Source organism: Propithecus coquereli, unplaced genomic scaffold, assembly GCF_000956105.1.
Source record: "Propithecus coquereli isolate 6110/MARCELLA unplaced genomic scaffold, Pcoq_1.0 Scaffold101, whole genome shotgun sequence".
NCBI classification, from domain to species: Eukaryota; Metazoa; Chordata; class Mammalia; order Primates; family Indriidae; genus Propithecus; species Propithecus coquereli.
In genome coordinates this window covers 1,933,083-1,953,153 of record NW_012133970.1, presented here as the reverse complement: position 1 = coordinate 1,953,153, position 20,071 = coordinate 1,933,083, and the positions used below count along the sequence as shown (strand labels likewise).

The window sequence follows — 20,071 nt, the reverse complement described above, 5'->3', positions numbered from 1 at the left end:
TTAAGTAGACATTGGCAAGAAGCAACTAAGGAATATGGTAAGTAAGAAAATTTTAAGAAAGCGCCAAGGTGCTTTAAATGATTTTGAGTCTCTTGGTGTAGATAAATTATATGTCAGGATATTGAGAGAACCTATAGATGAGATCACTAAACTGGTGTTTGTAACCTTTGGGGAATCATGGAGAATGAGAGAGATGTTGGAGGCCTACTAGAGAAGGATATATGCTCATTTTTAAAAAGGGAATGAGAGATTTCACAAGCTTTAGACAAGTAGGTTTTATCTTAATCCCAGGCAAGTTTCTACACTACGTTATTGAAAGGGATGGTTTGCATGAAAAGTCCTTAGAAGAGAACTAGTGATCACAAAGAATTTATAAAATCCTTTACCTAAGAATAGCTCAAGACAGACTAAACTCATTTTCTTTTCTGAAATGAGCTTAGTAAATAAATGTAAATGGGTGAAGTCCAGCAAAGCATTGACAAAGTCACTCGTGATAGATATCTTTGTGAAAAGGTTGGAAAAATGTAGATAACACAGTTATTGAGTGGGCAAATAATCATTCCAAAGTCTGCTAATTAATGCATCAATGTTGAAGTTATTTATATACTACTTTATCTGTTGCCCCCACTAGAACGTAAGCTCTTTGAAGGAGAGACTTTGTCCTCTATTTTGTTCACTACTTTATCCCTAGTACCTATAACAGTGCCCTGTCCATGGTAGAAAATCTTCAGGACATATTTGTTGCATGAATAAAAGAGCCCGGTGGTGGGACTGCAAGCACGTCACCAGGCTGTGTCTCAGCTCTCTCCTATTCAGTATGTTTTATCATTTATTTGGTTAAAGACATTAGCTGGCATGCTGACCAAATATGCAGATAATGCGAGCCTGACAGGGATAACTGACACACTAAGGATACTCTGTATCCAAAAAGATCCACTGGCAAGAGCAATTTAATAGTGATAAATTCAACTGGATTTCTAAAAACTGGAAATACAAGCAGAGACATCATTTAATGCCAGTATGTGTGGCAAAGAAAGACTTAGAAGTTTTCATTCATTCTTTCAACACATATTTTTTGAAAGTGCTAGGCACTGTGCTAGACCCTGGGAATATACAAGGGTGAGGAAAACACACCGTCTACCCTCATGGAGCCTAACGACTATTGGGGGAAACAGACATTAATCAAATTACTCCACGAACAAGTATTTTAAAACTGTGAAGAATAAAACAGAGTACTAAGACAGCATATAACAAGAGAACCTGACCTAGTCACGGAAAGTTTTTCAGAGGAACTGACACAAGCTGACTTCTCAAAGATAAGTGGGAATCAACTAAGGTGACAGCAGGGAAGAGTAAACAATAAGTCCAGTGAGTCAACAATGTGAAATGCCTGCTTAGATGCTGATGTGGTCTTCTTCCCTTCCTGGTGGGGGCTGGGGTCAGGATCAGGGCTGTACTGGGGGCTCAGCTAGGCACTCGGCTTGCTTGCTCTCTGGTCTGGGGGCTCTGCTGATGACTTGGCCAGAGTGTTCGCTAGGATTCAGGCCAAAAAGGCAGCCCTCTTGGTCAGGATGGTGGGGTTAGGGCTAAGGAGACAGCCCACATGGCTAGGAGACTGGAATCATACGGAGAGAATGGGAAAATAAGTGACTCTTTGAGGTTAGTGAGATCCAGGCTTCTCAATGCATGTGTGTGTGTGTGTGTGTGTGCGTGCGTGCGCATGTATATGTGTACATTTGTGTATGTATATACACATACACACACATTTATTTCCTAGTTCTTCTGTCCACTGAGAGGACCTAGAACGGCACCCCAGTAATAATGAGTACACCTCTAGGACCCAGATCTTGGGCACTACCTACCATCTTCCATTAAAAGGAGCCAGGGCTCCTTGGAGAAATGACTCATTCCAGGGATTGGGCAGGGAAAGTTCGAGATGAGCCTGGAGCATCTTATTGTGCCACAAAGTAAGGAAGTGCTCAAAGAATGATGGGGACATGTTAAAAGGGTGTGGGAGCCAGCTTTGGGCAGCAAAATAAATAATGATAATAGTGGATTATAACCAGTTGAATAAAATAGGAATCCATTAGTCTGTACTAAAATGTATTTTAAAAACATGAATAAATAAATAAGTGGGTGGGGGGAGAAAAACATCTATCTTACCAATGCCAACTAATAAATGAACAGGGAATGACGGAAATGGAAAAATCAACATTTAGCAACCATCACAGTGAAAACGGATTCAGGCAAGGATCACCAATGGATGCTAAAACTAGTGGTGAAAGTTTAATGAGGAACAGGATATTTATTCAGTCTCAACATATCTTCCATCAAGTACTTCATAATTACTTAATGATTAAGTACAAAAGATTTATCAATTAATTTTATTTTGGAGAAACCTGGCAGACACCATCTTAACCTTAAGCAGTAATAGGGCAAATTGACATTGTGTGCTTCTTGGTACGACGCACCGAGAAGAACACATCACTTTTGTGGTATGCCTGCCCCGAATGCATGAACTGAATCTAATCATTAGGAAACATCGAAATGTCACGGTCATGAAACATAAAGACTGAGGAACATTTCAGTTTGTAGGAGATGAAAAAGACATGACAACTCAATGCAACTTAGGATCCCGAAGGACTTTACTAGGACAATCAGTGAAATTTGAATGGGGTCTGTAGATTAGATGGTAGAATTGTATCATTGGTAATTTCCTAATTTCGATGGTTTTACTGTGGTCATGCAGGAGTATCCTTGTTTTTATGAAATACACACTGAGGCATTAAGGGGAAAGGGGGCAGGATGTCTGCAAATTAATCCCAACTGGTTCAGAAAGAAATGAAAAGAGAGCGAATAATAAGGCAATGCGGTAAAAATGTTAACAAATAGTGAAGCTGGGTGAAGGATGTACGGCAATTCTTTGTGCTTACTTGCAACTTTTCTTAAGCATGAAACTATTTCAAAATCAAAAGTTTAAAAATGTTAATACAAATCCACTGGGGAAAAAAGGCAACATGATCTTAACAGTCAGTACACTAATGCCAGTCTAGCCAGAATGACGTTGCTCCATTCTGTGTGGTCAGACCTCACTGGAACACAGGATTTTGCTCTTGGAAGGTGAAGTAATCAGATCACATGAGGAACAGCTAAGGGGTCTGATGATGTTTAACCTGAGGGAGGAAAAGCCTGGGACAGGGAGGGGCCTGACTCTGTCTTCAGTTCTCCAAAGGCTGTCTGAGGTAGAGGAAGCAGACTTGTAGGGAGCCGGATTTCTGTTCAGTGTGAGGAAGGGCTTTTCACCAATGAGAGAGTAAAAATAGATGGATTGAGCTATCTCGGGAGTTCCCTATCATAAGATATATCCTAATATAGACTGGGCAACTGATTCTCAAGGATGTCAAAGAGAGATTTCATGAATCAGACAAATGCTAGGCCCAATGACCACTAAGGTCCTTTCAATGAAGAGTCTATGATTCTCTGTTATCTTTGGGTATTGGGAATTTGAGCACTTCAGGAATAAAATGCACACTGTGTTGGATTGGGATGAACAGTTCCTTTTGTTCACATGGGGCATAAACCATCTTGCTCTCACATGGGCTATATCAATATAAGCCTTAGCACTATGGGAAATTCATTTGTCCCCCCAGAAATGAGCTGTTCACTGAGGAGAAAGTCAACATGCTTTTATTTTAGAAAATTTCACTCAACAACATGAAAATGGGGCCTGAGAAAACAGAAACGAAAGCTCAAGAGAAAGTTTGGCAAAAATTTAAATAGTCAGCATCTCAGGACAATAATACAACTTCTTCAGGTTGCTGTGAGCTTGCCGGCTCATCTGCCTTGCTCCAGTAGTTCTCCCTCTTCATTAAAAAGTGAGCCCTTCTTTTTATCTAATGCTTCCACAAGCTTACTATATAGAACATTCATCTGGGAAAGAGAATAGCAAATAGATTTCTTGAGAGGAAAAGGAATTGTGGGAAAGTTTTCCAGACTCATGGTGATGGCATTAAAGTCTAACCCTTACCTTCTGAGATCTGAAAGATCTCAGATTTGGGGAGCAAATACAGTCCTCTCTTGAGGAAGAAGAATCCCATATTATAAGGGAGAAGGTACTTAAAACATAAAAGATCCTTTTTTCTCATTTGGTAACAAGGATTTTTCTCCCCCAAATCTCTCTTGGTTATCTAACAGCCCAGAAGTCTGCAACTATGAATAGCTTCTGGAGAAAATGCCTTTTTAAACAGTCATTGCTTTGAGCAGAGGTCAGTCCTTCCCCACACAGCACTGGCACTGACAGTGATGCATCTTTAAGAGCTCACTCTTGGCATTCCTCCTAATTAGATTCCATTTGCTATCCCTAAGTTTCCCCCTGTTCTCCATCCTTCTTGGTTTTCACTCTAAGAAATTACTGTTTACAATCCCCTAACTCTTAAAGTTATATGGAACCACCGAGAGGAACAATGATCAAGATCCTTTCCTAGCCAAGGACGGTAGGGTTGAGTTCTTATGGAAGGCCCAGCTATAACCTCTCTGCCCCCTAAGTCATTCTGTCCACTCCTAGTCCTCTCCTTCCTCACCTGAGTTTCATAGCTTCTCTTGAGGGAGCCAAGGTGGTCAAGGAAACGCAATGCTAGGCCACACCACTTTTCAGCAGATACATACTTGCTTCTTCTGTACATAAATATTCCAGTATTCCAGGACTTGATCATCAACCAAAGAATCTCTATTTCTGAGTAGCCTTCCTGAAATCCAAAAACAATGCGTGTTTTGCAGTTATTACTATTACAGCTCATAGTAGCACTATCTGTACCTGTGCTGTGTCCCATTATTATTAAACAGGTGCTCTGCTAACACTGAGGAAGGTCCATGCTCCTGGAGAGTACGAGGAGAGCACCTTGAAGTTTTGTCAGCTGTTGAATGTTCCACAGCAAGATCTCATGAAGAGACATATACTGAAAAAGCAATGAGGCTCTCTTCAACTGAAGGAAAGAATGAGAGAGAAAGAGATTTTTGGTCTCTCTGATGCATGAGAAAAACCTGTATCCTGTTTGGGGCTTCCCTCAATGCTTTCCTCAGTCAATTACCTGCCCAATATCCACCTCTACTATTCAGAGAAGGTTGTCAAGAAGCAATTTTATTATATTTTATTTTTTTGAGACAGAGTCTCACTCTGTTGCCCAGGCTAGAGTGCCGTGGCATCAGCCCAGCTCACAGCAACCTCAAACTCCTGGGCTCAAGCGATCCTCCTGCCTCAGCCTCCGGAGTAGCTGGGACTACAGGTGCACACCACCACGCTCGGCTCATTTTTTCTATTTTTAGTAGAGATGGTGTCTCGCTCTTGCTCAGGCTGGTCTCAAACTCCTACCCTCAAGCAATTGTCTCACCTCGGCCTCTCAGAGTGCTAGGATTACAGGCGTGAGCCACTGTGCCCAGCCAAGAAACAATTTTATTGGCTCTCTTAATTTCCTTGACCAGAATCAGTCCATGTTTAGAATAGAAACTATATTAATATTTAGCACTGACAATATTTTCCTAGCTATGAACAAAGGGCACATTTCTAAGATGGTTCCTTAGCCTTATCAGTGGTCTTTAACATGATGAATCACAAGATTATAATAGCTTCTTCACAATACTTTTGTGATAGTGAAAAAGATTAGTCTAAGAGGAGCTAGTTTCTCTGTTCTTGCACAGGAGACGGAGCACAAAGAGAGCATTTATGTTACAGTCCTTCATGTACACAATAGGTGTCAGGCCCTTGAAGGAGAAAATGCAATAGATGTGGGCAGCAGCTACTTGAGAGTGTCAAGGATGTTGTCTCAGCTGTCATTCTTTCATTCATTGGGATCCATGAAAATATTACTACTCATAGAACACTGTGATAATGAGGGCGCTAAGAGGGATAAGACAAAACTTTTATCCTAAAGGATACACAATGCTTTTGGGGAGACAAGGCATCCACATATAAAGATCACTTCATAAACTATGTGATTTAGGGTAGAGTGACACAGGCCTTGGGTGCTTTAGTTCAGTAAAAGAAATGAGCACTACTGCAGCTGTCCCCAACCTTTTTGACACCAGGGACCGGTTTTGTGGAAGACAGTTTTTCCACAGATGGGGCTGGGGGGCAGCATCACTGCCTCAGCTCCACCTCAGATCATCAGGTGTTGGATTCTCATGGGGAGCACGCGACCTGGATCCCTCGTGTGTGCACCTTGCAGTGGGGTTTGTGCTCCTAAGACGGTCCGATGCCCCCGCTGATCTGACGGGGGGCGGGGCTCGGGCGAGCGGCTGTGGGTGCACATTATATATTTATTTCCTCCACACTGTTGAGTTCCTTGAGGGACAGGGAATTTTCTTGTTCATTTTTGTATCCTCAGAGTCCAGCACTGTGCTCGGCACATAATACAAGCACAACAGATATTTGCTGAATGAATGAATGAACAAAAGAATGAACAAATGAATCAACATCCAGTGAAATGCTACCTCCTCAGTGAGAATTTCCCTGACTCTCCACAATTTATTGCTCAAACCTCTCTTGTCCCTCTGGCACTTTGTTCACAGCACCATAACAGCACTTCTAACGCTGTGCTGTCTGTCCCCTCCACTAGCCAGGGAGCTTTGTGAAGGCAAAATGTCTTTCACCTTTGTGCATCCACAGCCTGGTATGGTGTCTGATACAGAATGCGAGTGTTGTGATTTTAACTGCATGAATGAAAAAAATGACTTAACAAACAAAAAAACATGATCTTAGAGTAGATGAATAGGCTCTAGATATGTAGAGATTACACGAAATGCTCAGAATACACAAATCCATAGAGACAGAAAATAGATTAGTGGCTACCAGGCGCTGGAGGAGGGAGGAATGGGGAGTGACTGCTAATGGATATAGGCTTCCTTTTTGGGGTGGATTGAAAATGTTCTGGAATTAGATAATGGTGATGGTTGCACAATCTTGTGAATATACCAAAAACCACTGGCTGTCTACTTTAAAATAGTGAGTTTTATGATACATGACTTAAATCTCAATAAAATATAAAAATATATTAATAGATACGCAGAGAAAGAGAAGGGCGTTCCATATGGGCAGAACAGAAAAAAGACTTGGTTAGTACTTGAGAGCAAGTGTGTTTCAGGGAGACTAAGAATTGTTTGGCCTAAGCAGATGATTTATGCAGAGGAGTTAATGGGAAGTAAGACTGGAAATGTAAGAGACGGGGCTTCCTAAGCCTTTCCTCAATGCTCTTCCTCAAAACACCAGTGTCATGAGAAATGTTAACAGATGGTCTATGAAAATAGAGTTCTTTAGTCAAACACATTTTGGAAATGCTGCATTCTATATCACCCTTTTGGAGCATTATGCACATTAGTTCATTGAAAGTTTAAGGAAGTTTTACAGCAAAGAAACCACGTAACTTTGCTTAATCCAGGTTATGTGAATGTTTACTAACGTCTCATGGGCTGTAGTGTTAAGGGTTTTGCATTACAGGCCACAGACTTTGGAATTTATCCTGTTGGCAATGGGAAGACATTGAAACTTTTTGAGAAGTGATCTGATGAAAGTGTAGTTTTAATAGGATTGAAATGCCAGTGGTGTTTAGAACAGACCTGAATGTGGGAAAACACAGACAGGGAGACTTGTTTAAGGGGAGTTGTATGAATTTAAGAATGAAGTGATGAAGGTCAGAACTAAAATAGTGACAACGGAAATGGAAAGATGTAAGAAATATTCTAAAGGAAGAACCAATAGAACTTGGTAACTGATTCGATGTGGGGAATGAGAGATAGATCAATTGAAAATGGCTGTAAAGTACATAGTCTGAATGGCTGAGATAATGCCAGTTTGTTTGTTTTTTTTGAGACAGCGTCTCTGTTGCTATTGCCTGGGCTACAGTGGTGTGATCATAGCTCACTGCAACCTCAAACTCCTGGGCTCAAGTGATCCTCCTGGCTCAGACTCTCAAGTAACTAGAACTACAGGTGCATGCCACCATGCCTGGCTAATAAAAACAAAAAAAAATTTTTTTTTTTTTTTAGAGGTGGGTTCTGGCTATGTTGCCCAGGCTGGTCTTGAACTCTTGGCCTCGAGTGATTCTCCTGCCTCAGCCTCCCAAAGTGCTAGGATTACAGATGTGAGTCACTGCTCTCAGCCAAATGCTGGTATTTAGCATATTAATTCACTTAAAGGACAAGCATAGAATACAGAGAGTAGCAAAGAGTAGAGAATATTGGAAATGTTCATAGTTGAGTGGTAAGAGGGAAAAGAACACAGAGGGAGTGGTGAGAAAACAAAGGACAAGGGAAAAGAGAATTTTGATAAGCAGTGGCCAATAATGAAGGTCAGGGTAAAGAGGCCATTATATTTGTCTAGAAGGTGGTAATTAGTGGCCTTGTAAAGTGTGGCTAACAGCGCAGAGAGTGAGGGAAAGAGTGGCTCAAAACGTAGACAGACAGGTTAGCAAGGCCTTGCAGGCCACATTCAGTATTTTGGTCTTTAAGAGCAATGGGAAACTACTGAAGAGGATTTTAAAAGGTCACGCATACTTGAAAATTTAGAAGATCACCCTGGGTACTGGGTGAAGAAAGGTATAGAAGGAAGGTAAGAGTAGATGTGAGGAGACCAGTTAAGAGATTCCTGCAGTAGTTGAGGCAAAAGATGATAACTTGAACTAGGTTGTGATGGTGGAAGATGGAAAAACGTAGATGATTTTAAGAGATATTTAGGAGGTAGCATTGACAGGACTTGATGATAGATTAGAAATAGGAGTGAAGGAAGTGTTGAGGATGACTCCTAGATGTCTGGCTGGGGCAACTGGAAGAATGATGGTGGCTTCCAATGAGTTAGGAAACACTAGAGTTTTATTTTAATTTGCATTAGTTGCTCTCATGCTCAGCATTGCTCATGAAAATCACTAATCCCCAATAAATAAATGCCAGGCACAGTAAGTGTGCCTGTAGTTCCAGCTACTCGGGGAGGCTGAGGCAGGCGGATTGCTTGAGCCCAGGAATTTGAGGCCAGCCTGGGCAACATAGAAAGACCCTGTCTCTAAACAAAAAACAAACTGAAAAAAAAATGCATCCATGCAGCTACTCACCCTAAAGCAACATAGACTTGCCTATGCAAAATATAAATTAATGCCAGCAAGTTGATGAATTTGCTCTGGTGGCTTCTGGGGGCTCATATTTGAAACCAGTTTTCTCTGTCCTCAACGTCTTGATACATATGGCAATCATGCATTATCTTTAACTGAATTGTAGGTATCATGGCACACAAATGCCTGTTTTGTAGCTCTTCTTAGATTCCTGAAGTAAATATTGTGTACACTAGCCTTATTAAGATATAATTCACATACCATATAGTTTACCTAAAGAATACAATTCAGTGGTTTTCAGTATATTTACAGAGTTCTGCCACCATCACATCAATTTTAGAACACTTTCATCTCTTCAAAAGGAACCCGTGCCCATTAGCTCCTCATTTCCCACCAATATCCCCCCCATTTCCTCCCAACACCTCCCCCAACCTCTGGGAAACCACTAATCTAATTTCTGTCTCTTATAGATTGGCTTCTTTTGGACATTTAAGATAAATGGAGTCAGGCAGTATGTGTGCCTTTGTGACTGGCATCTTTCATTTACCATCACGTTTTCAAGGTTCATCCATGTTGCAGCATGTGTCAGTACTTCGTTACTTCATTTTTAATGGCCAAATAATATTCCATTGCATATAAATACAACATTTTGTTTACCCATTTGTCAGTTGATAGACATTTGAGTTGTTTCCATTTTTGGCTATGTGAATAATTTTGTTTTGGAGATTTGTGTATGAATGTTTGGACATATTTTTTCATTTCTCTTGAGTATATGCCCAGGAATAGAATTTCTGGGTCATATGGTAACCATGCTTAACCTTCTGGGGAACTGCCGGGGTGTTTTTCAAAGCAGCCGCACCATTTTACAATCATACAGTCACTTTATGAGATACCAATGTCTTGTCAACATTTGTTATTATATGTCTTTTTGATTATAGCCTTCTTAGTGGGTGTTAAGTTTTAATTTGCATATCTAATGACTACTGATGTTGAACATCTTTTCATGTGCTTATTGGCCATTTGAATACCTTTCTTTGGAGAAATGTCTTTTCAGCTCCTTTGCCCACTAAAAAAATTATTTGTCTTTATATTATTGAGTTGTGAGAGCTCTTTATATATTCTAAGCACAAGTGTGTTATCAGATATATGATTTCCAACATTTACTCCCATTCTATGGGTTGTTTTTTTACTTCCTTGATGGTGTCCTTTGCAGAAAAAAAGTTTTAGTTTTGCTGAAATCCAATTTACCCATTTTTTATTTTATTGCTTGTACTCTTGGTACCTATCTAAGAAACCATTGCTTAATTCAAGGTCACACAGATTTAATACTTTGCCTCTTCTTAAGCGTTTTATGATTTTAGCTCTTACAATTAGGTCTTTGATTCATTTTTGTATATGGTGTAAAGTAGGTGTCCAAACTTCATTCTTTTTGGTGTGGTTATCCACTGGTCCCAGTACCATTTGTTAAAAAGATTATTTTTCCCCATTGAATGGCCTTGACAACCTTATCAAAAATAAATAGACCGTTAATGTTAGGGTTTGTTTCTGGACTCTTTATTCCATTTCATTGATCTATATGCTTATCCTTATGTCAGTACCACATTATCTTGATATTATTATAGCTTTGTAGTAAGTTTTGAAATAGACAATTCAACAATAATAGTTACAGTGCCACTGCACTCCAGCCTGTGTGACAGAGTGAAACCCCATCTCTAAAAAAATATATAAAATGATAATTATAATTAATTTACATAATTTTGTGTGTCTCAAAGAAGCTGAAGGAAGTAAGAAATGCAAGTAGATATTTAATGAAAGTAGACATTAACTTTCCACTTAACATTTCTGGTTCTTTTCATTTTTCCCTGTGGCTTAGAGTTATTTAATGTCATTTCCTTACTCCAAAATAGGTTCCCACCTGCTTCCTTTGTGCTGTTATTTTTAAAATATTTTATTGCTATGTAATATTTAAATACTTAATTTTTTAGAGCAGTTTTAGGTTAACAGCAAAATTGAGAGGAAGGTACAGAGATTTCCTGCATACTCCCTGCCCCCACGCATGCACAGCCTCCTCCATTATCAACATCCCCCACCTGAGTGGTACATTTGTTAAAATTGATGAACTTACATTGATACATCATAACCACCCACAGGATTGCATAATGTATTAACCTATCTTAAAATTTGCTAATTCTTCTCCTGCCAGCTCAAATCTACTGTTGAGCCTCTCTAGTGAATTTTTAATTTCACTTACTATAGTTTTCACCTCCAGATTTTCCATTTGGTGCTTGAAAAATATTCTGTGTCTTTACTGGTATTCTCTATTTGATGAGACATTATCATCATACCTTTTTAAAGCATGGTTACCTTTAGTTCTTTGAACATATTTGTAATGGTTGCTTTGACATCTTTGTTAAATATGATATCTGGACCCTCTCAGAGATCATTTGTATTGCTTGATTTTTTTTCCTGTGTATGGGTCATACTTTCCTGCTTCTTTGCATGTCTTACACTTCTTTCTGTTGAAAACTGAGCATTTTGGGTAATATATTGTAGCAATTCTGGAGACTGATTCCCACCACCCTGGGGCTTCTTTTTGTTGTTGTTTGCATTTTATTTAATGACTTGACTAATTTATTTATTTATTTTTTTCAGTGGCCAGTTACTAGATAGACTATTTTAGCAAAGTCTATTTCTATCACATATGAAGCCTCCTATGTTGCTTCTCAAAAAACACAGTCTAAGTTATGTGCATAGTCACCTTAGGATGACATTATAGCAGGGCTTTCTTTGTCTCTTTCTCTGAAGTCTCTGCTGGTATCACAACCAGCTGTTAGGCTCCACTAATTGCATGATGATTGCTCTATCGTTTTTTAACAATGCCCTGGGGCATAAATTGTTCCGCAGTCTGATCCAATTAAATTCAGGCCACTTTGGAGGTGTAGTCTCTGAGATAAGTCCTTGTTCTGACCCCAGTAGGGCACTTCTTAGCTATCTCTTTTCATGGTTCTTTCTGGTAATCTAGCGGGTGTGTGGGTTAGCTTGCTGTTCAAATAGAGCTATCTTCCTCTTAATTGCTTACCACCAAAATCTCCATTGTTTTCAGGAGTGCTCTTTGGCTTGAACTTTCCCACATTCTGTTTCAAGTAAAGTCAGTTCCTTGAGGAGAGCCCTTTCTTCTTATGGATTGCCTCTCCCCCTGGGCAAAATCTCTGAGCCCCTGTTCCAGAGCTTCAATGCGGGGGGTGTGAACCTCTTTTCTCTGACATCCCTGCTTTAAGAGCAGGGTCTAGGTAGGGCAGAAGGCTCTGGTCTTCTTGGTTGCCTCTTTGGGTGTGGAATGTCTGACCCTATGAATGGGCTGTGGGAGAAAGTCTCTAGAAACCTCATTTTATCAATGAGGAAACTGAGGCTCAGATGGGGCTGCACCATCTGCCCAGGGTCACATAGTGTATTTGTGGTACAAATGAGACTAGAAGCTGGGGCAACGACTTCTGGTCCTGACTGCCCTCTACATTCTTAACATTATTACAATAAATTTATTTTTGTTTATATAGATTTCCTTGGTTCATTGTGAAGTTAAACAACTTTGCATATGTTTATTAGCCAACCTTCTTTTGTAGATTGCCTAGTGATAAGCTTTTGCCCATTTTTTCTAGTGTTGGTAATCTGATAATCTTTTTCTTATTGATTTTTAATTTAAATATGTTACAAATATTTTATCCAAGTCCTTGGCTTTTTAAAAAACTTTTTGTGGTATTTTGGGTCATTTACTAATTTACATAACTGAGCCTATTTGTTTCTTGTACAGCTTCTGGGTGGGTCCTCTTCACTCCATGATTTAAAAATATGTTTTCCTGTATTTTCTCTTAATGCTTTTATAGCTTCGATTTTATGTTTAGCTCTCTAATCCATCTGGATTTTCTTTATTTCTTCCTCTTGGACTTTGTTTTTGTGCATGCCGTAAGGTAAAAAATAATACTAGGAGCTACCGTTATACAGTACTTATTTTGTGTTAGACACTGCTCTTAAGTACTTTATATATATTAACTTATTTAATACTACTAATAATACCGTGAGGTATTTTACACATGAGGAGACAGAGGCATAAAGAGTTAACTAATATGACCAAGGTTATTCAGATAATAAATGATGTTGCCAGAGTTTATTTGAACAGGGAATGTTGCTCCAAAGTCTGTGCTCTTAACCACTGTGCTATAATGCTTCTCAGTTTAAAGGTAAGGATTTAACTTTGCTTTTTAAATTGTCCCAATATCATTGTAAATATAGGCCATCTTTCCCTCAATTATTTGATACACCTCCTTCATTGCATACTAAAGTCTCATAGATATGTGTATCTCCTGGGCTCTATGCTCTTCTATTAATCTATTTGTAGATTCTTCTGTACTAATATCACATTTTAAAAAGTAATAACATTTTATAGTGTTTAAAAACATTTGATAGGGCAAGTCCTCCCTTGTTCTTTTTCAAAAATGTATTTGTTGTTATGGCTCATTTCCTTTTAGGGAAGAATTTTATAATAACCTTATCAAATTTCATTTAAAAATATTATTGAGATTTTTATTTTTACTGAATTCATTGCATGGAATTTATGGAAATTGACTCCTTTATATTATTAAGACTTCCTGTCCAAAAACATGGTATATATTTCCATTTGTTTGAGACCTATGCATTTGTGAGAGCAGAATGGAAAGACTGATAGAAAGAGTGAAAATGATGGAGAAGCAGTAAAGTGCTTCAGGAGGTAGAAGGGGATTGAACTGACAGTGCAAGGTTGAGAAAATATCTTTTGGGCAAAGAGGAGAGGTGAGTAGACAGGTACAGTGGTAGAATGTTATGGCTGAGACACAGGCCAATGAGGGATCTCATACATGATGCCCTGATCTTCTCAATTAAAAAGATATGGTGAGATCATCTAATGAAGAATGAGGTAGGCCTAAGTTTTTACAAGGGTAGAAAAGGCTTGAAGCAGCCACTTTATTTGAGTTTGACAAGAAAAAAAAATTGACATGAATGAAAGTATTTCTGAGAAGCAATGGGAACTCAACGGCAATTAACAGCATGAATCTGTACTGGACCAAATCTGGATGGTTCTTTGACTTTCTTTAGTGATTCTACTGCTCAAGATCGGGAGCAGAAGAACTGATGGTGGTGAGTCACTAGGTTTGGGAAAAAAATGAAACAGTAGGCATGACCAAAAGAAGAGAGAGAGAGACAGAGAGACTGGACTTTAAATGTGTAGGAAGAGATGAATGATTTGAAGTCCAAGTGAGAACAGAGAATAGATGTGGAGAAGTAAGAGTGATTATAGTCAGAAGAAAAACTTTGAGTTAGCAGTTTTTAAGTTGGAACAGTGCTGTAATGGATGGCTTATATGGAATATACACAGTTGCTAAAAGAGGGCAAGAAGCTGAAATTGTGTGGTAGAACTGCTAACATGGATTCCAAAGTCACTTAGGATAATAAATACCAATGAAGGTACCAAGGAAGGAAAAAGTGGGCCCAGGAAGTGTCAGTTCATGACAACATTGGTGATTAAGAGATACAGATTTTAAGTAAAGAGAAGCAGCAGGAAAGTGGTATGTAAATAGTACAAAATGCCACCAGAGGGCAAGGATCTGGGTTAATTTAGTCTCTTCTTCTGAGAAAAAGGGAGTGGGAGAAGATGAGACCGCCACAAAAATGGGTAGTGAGGGACATGTTTTCTTGAGGGAAGATCCTGCTTTGTTCTAAGAAGAAGGTAGAGGAGGAGGTGAAGGTTGATAAAAAGAATATTGACTATTGTCTAGGAAAATCCCTATCTTGTTTTTGGGGGGTTGGATGAGGTTATGGATAGCCTTGAGAATCAGGATAAGGATTTGGAAAATATAGAGTTGTTAAGAGATTTGGGAGAAAGGGAGAGATACAGCAAAGGTTGTGTTTTAGGAAGATATATCTGATAGGGATGCACAGGAAAGACTGGGAAAGAGAAGAAAGAGCCAGAGACCAATTAGGAAACTAACTGTAAAACTCTAGGAGAGACACAATATCAAAGTCTGACTCAAAGATGCCTTTGCATGAAGTTCAATTCCAGTCTTAGGGAAATGGGAGGTTTGGAAGAAGAAAGATTTAGATGAAGGAAAACCTAAAGACCATTATACTACAAAGAAAGAACACTGGGTTCAATTCTCAGCTTTGCCATTATATAATTGTATGACCTTTTGTAAGATATTTAACCTTTCAGTGCCTCAGTTTACAAAATAATAAGCTTGAATTAGGTAGCCTCAAAGATCATTAGTTTCCAGTTCTAAATTCTTTCAGCCATTGACTAGAACTTTACCTTATATTTCCTTTAGATCCCAATTGTCTTTTTTTTTTTTTTTTTTGCCAAGAAACTAATCTGACCTGGGATAGATCCCAATTGTCTTATTTATGAATTAATATAAGATTGGCAGAAGTAGGAATTGAGATAAAACTGAACTAGTAGAAGACCAAACAAGAGAAGAAAGATGGTGTTGACAAATGAGTTTCTCAAACTTTAATGTGCATACAAGTCATTTGGGAATATTGTTAAAATGCAGATTCTGATTCAACAGGTCTGTGTTGAGGCCTAAGATTCTATACTTCAACAAGCTCCCAGGGGATGCTTATGGTGCTGGTCCATGACTCACATTTTGAGACTCAAACTCCTAGAGAACATAGCTCAGTACTTTGAATCGCTTTTAGCTTCCTTTGTAAAAGAAAAGAGCCTGCTTTTGGGGGGCTTCTTCTTGGTTACACAACAGGCCTTTTTGACTCCGATGTCAGCTGTGATGATTAGGTTTATCTCTTCTCTTTAAGTGTAGGCTTTCCCTCACCATTATCTAAACTTCTGGACAGTCTTTTTTTATTCTTTTACTTTTTGTAGAGACAGGTTTTATTGCCCAGTCTGGTCTTGAACCCCCTGGCCACTGGTGATCCTACTGCCTTGGTCTCCCAAAGTACTGGGATTATAGGCATGAGCCACCATGTCTGGCCCCTGTATAGTTTGTTTTTGGTTTTGTTTTCAGTCTAGGTCTCACTCTGTGGTCTCACTCTAGGCGCTCACTCATCCTGTGGTCTCACTCACCCTAGGTCTCACTCACCCTAGGTCTCACTCCTAGGCTGGAGTGCAGTGGCATCCATAGCTCACTACAACCTCAAAATCCTGGGCTCAAGTGATCCTCCTGCTTCAGCCTCCCGAGTAGCTGAGACTACAGGCACATGCCACCACATCTGGCTAATTTTTCTATTTTTTTGTAGAGATGGGATCTCGCCCTTGCTCGGACTCCCTGTATAGTTTTAAAAATGAACCAGGGAACTTCTACTTCCATGAGATGAACTAAATATATTTATCCCTATTCCCCCTGATAAAGAACAACTAAAATCCTGGACATGATACATAAACATAAGAAGACTCTGAAAGGTGGAGAGAAGAAGGAAGACTGGCTAGGGACCTTGGTATAGTGGTGATTTCCCTGGGTTTTCTTTTTGCTTCATATATCCCAGATTTGGTGCTAGAGATGCCAACAGGCACAGACCAAGAAAAGTCCCATGAACAGCCTGCTCTTTCTAGTCAAGGGACCAGTGGTAACAAGGAGTCCTCCACCTCGAGTATCAATGGAGGCCAAATTGGAAACCTGGGATTCTACCTCTACTTGGAAGTAATAAGGTTGCTTCCAAAGCAGTGTCAGAGAAAGCCAGCTAAAACAGGTTTAAATGACATCCAGAGTCTCATAACATAATATGAAAATGTCCAAGTTTCAATAAAAAATTACTCATTATACCAAGAATGGGGAAGATCTCAAACTAAATTTTAAAAAAGACAATCAATTGATGCCAACACTGAGATGACAGAAATGTTACAGTATCTGATAAAGAGTTCTTCTATGACTTTAAAAAATTGTGGTAAAAAATATATATAACACAAAATTTACCATCTTAACCATTTTTAAGTATACAGTTCAGTGGCATTCAGTACACATACATTGTTGTGCTACCATCGCCACCATCCACCCATGGAACTGGTTTCATCTTGCAAAACTAAAACTCTGTACATATTAAATAATAACCCCCAGTCCCTGGAATTACCACTCTATTTTCTGTCTCTATGAATCTGACCACTCTAGGTACTTCGTATAAGTAGTATGACACAATATTTGTCCTTTTGTGACAAGCAACAACTTGATGAATCTCCAGAGAATTATGCTGAGTGAAAAGAGCCAATCTCAAAAGATTATGTACTGCACAATCCAAATCTCAAAAGCTATACCGTATGAGTCCATTTATATAACATTCTTAAAATGACAAAATTATAGAAGTTAGTAATAGATTAGTGGTTGCCGGGGTTTAAGGAGGGGCTGAGAGTAGGAGAGAAGTGTGTGGGGGCTATAAAAAGACAACATGAGGAATCCTTTGGTGATGAAAGTGTTCTGTATCTTGACTGTGATAATGCTAACATCCTGGTTGTGATACTGTACTACAGTTTTGTCAGATGTTATCATAGGGGAAACTGGGTAAAGGGTACATGAGATCTCTCTGTTATTTCTTACAACTGCAAGTGAATATACAATTATCTCAAAATAAAATTTTAATTTAGAAAACTTGAACAATCTACTTCCTGTTAAAAATAATCTAGAATATGAACCCACTATAGATTACATAGGCTTGCCTGCTTAAGCATGCTGAGTCATCCCCCTGCTTTTTCATTGTCACTAGCTTCTGAATACCAACTTGAGTCTCTCCTTTGAACTGAAATTTCTCAGCAAGAACTGGTAAAGAAGTTATGTGTTCCAGTAGAAAGAGCCCTGTAATTGAGATGCAATGGGCTGAATGTGTCCCCTCAAAATTCATATATGAAAATCCTAATCCCCAAGGTGATAGTATTAGGAGGTGGGAGTGTTGGGAGGTGATTAGGTCATGAGGGCAGCGCTCTAATGAATAGGATTAGTACCCTTACAAAAGAGACCCCAGGAAGATCCTTCACCCCTTCACCATGTGAAGTTACAGTCAGAAGAGGCCATCTATGAGGAAGCAGGCCCTCGCCAAACACCAAATCTGTAGGCACCTTGATTTTCGACTTCCTAGCCTCCAGAACTGTGAGAAGTAAATTTTTGTTGTTTATAAGCCACCCACTCTATATTTTGTTATAGCAGCCCGAATGGAATACAATGTAAGGTCAGAAGATCTGGGTTCTAGTCCTGACCCTCATTCATTAACCATGAATGACCTTAGGCAAATTGGTAACTTGACTTTTTTGAATCTTAAAAATTTTCTCATTTGGAAATCAAGGATAATAATAGCAGCATTGTCTACTTCATGGAATTGCTGTGGGGGTTGTATGAGATAATGGATGTAAGAGTGCTTTGTAAACTATAAAGCATGATATTGTGAGGCATGAGGTTTATATTTGTGTAATAGCCATGTTGCCAGTGTATGGAGGCACTTGATAAAAGTTATATGCTCAATAAAGAATGAATGAGTGATTGGTCATTTCAAAAGTCAATCAAAGGCAGAATTTTCTCCCAAGCATTTAAAACAAAAGAGATGCACAGCACATTCAAACAGGAAAAAGCAACATGTACAATATAAAGAGCCAAGAGGGTTATTAAACTAATCTCTTCATTAAAAAGCCAATTTATCAGTCATGTTTCAGGGGATGAGCAATAATGATGGGAAACTCATCAGAAAAGTAGAAACACATTAAGTTCTCTAACAGGCAACCCAAGAGCTGTAATGTATTATTGGAATTGTAATGTATTAAATAGAATAAAAGAAGCAAAACCAAAATGCTCAGAGAAGTTTTGGCCTTATACTAACTTGAAAATTGATCAATCAAAGTTATAGTACAGTCTAATTTTAGTTTGTATTAGTTACTATGGCAAACACTAATATAAACTACAAATTCCAGATGAGGCTCATGGCTTAGAAATAGAATATTCTATTTTTCCCACAAAATAGTAAAGGAAAAAATCCAAAATATTCAATGTTGAAGTTTGTTTTTTTTTTTTAAACTTAAATTCAGACAGGCCATAATTAAACACACACCTCCAAGAGAATTCTAGGCTTTGATAAGTCAATGCTAGTTTGTACCAGGTCGTCACCTTACTATATTTTTCCACTATATGTTGTGATTTGCAGATATGGTCATGTGTCACTTACCAACGGGGATACAATCTGAGAAATGCATCATTAGGTGATTTTGTCGTTGTGAGAACATCATAGAGTGTACTTACACAAATCTGGATGGTATGGCCTACCACACACCTAGGCTATTTGGTATAGCCCATTGCTCCTAGGCTAAAAACCTGTACAGCATGTTACTGTACTGAATACTGTGGGTATTTGTATATCTAAACATATCTAAACCTAGAAAAGATACAGTGGAAATATGGTATAGAAAATAAAAAAATGGTACATCTGCATAGGGCTCTCATGGAGCTTGCAGGACTGAAAGTTGCTCTGGGTGAGTCAGTGAGTGGTGAGTGAATGTGAAGGCCTAGAACATTACTGTATGCTACTGTAGACTTTATAAACACTGTATACTTAGGCTATACTAAATTTATGAAAAATATTTTTCTTCAATAATAAATTGACTTTAGCTTACTGTAACCTTTTTTACTTTATAAACTTTTAAATTTTTTAAAGTTTCTGATTCTTGTAGTAACACAGCTTAAAACACAAACACATTGTACAACTATACAAAAATATTTTCTTTATATATTTTCTTGTAAGCTTTTTTCTATCTTTAAATTTTCTTTTAAACTTTTAAAACTTTTTTGTTAAAAACTAAGACACAAACACACACATTAGCCTAGGCCTACACAGGCTCAGGATCATCAGTATCACTGTCTTCCACCTTCACATCTTGTCCCACTGGGTGGTCTTCAGGGGCAATAACACACCTAGAACTGTCATCTTCCATGGTACCAATGCCTTCTTCTGTAATACCTACTGATGAACCT

The 20,071-nt window shown here is 38.7% G+C and overlaps 1 protein-coding gene across 1 annotated transcript in view; it reads right to left on the bottom strand.

Annotated features, from left to right (window-relative positions):
- Positions 1 to 3,788: 3,788 nt before the first annotated feature.
- The window catches only part of TEX11 (testis expressed 11), a 293,818-nt gene continuing 277,535 nt past the window's right edge, over positions 3,789 to 20,071 (bottom strand). Inside the window, 3 exon segments of the mRNA XM_012642929.1 lie at positions 3,789 to 3,857; positions 3,859 to 3,930; positions 4,581 to 4,745. Of these exon segments, the coding sequence (XP_012498383.1) occupies positions 3,789 to 3,857; positions 3,859 to 3,930; positions 4,581 to 4,745 (306 nt within the window).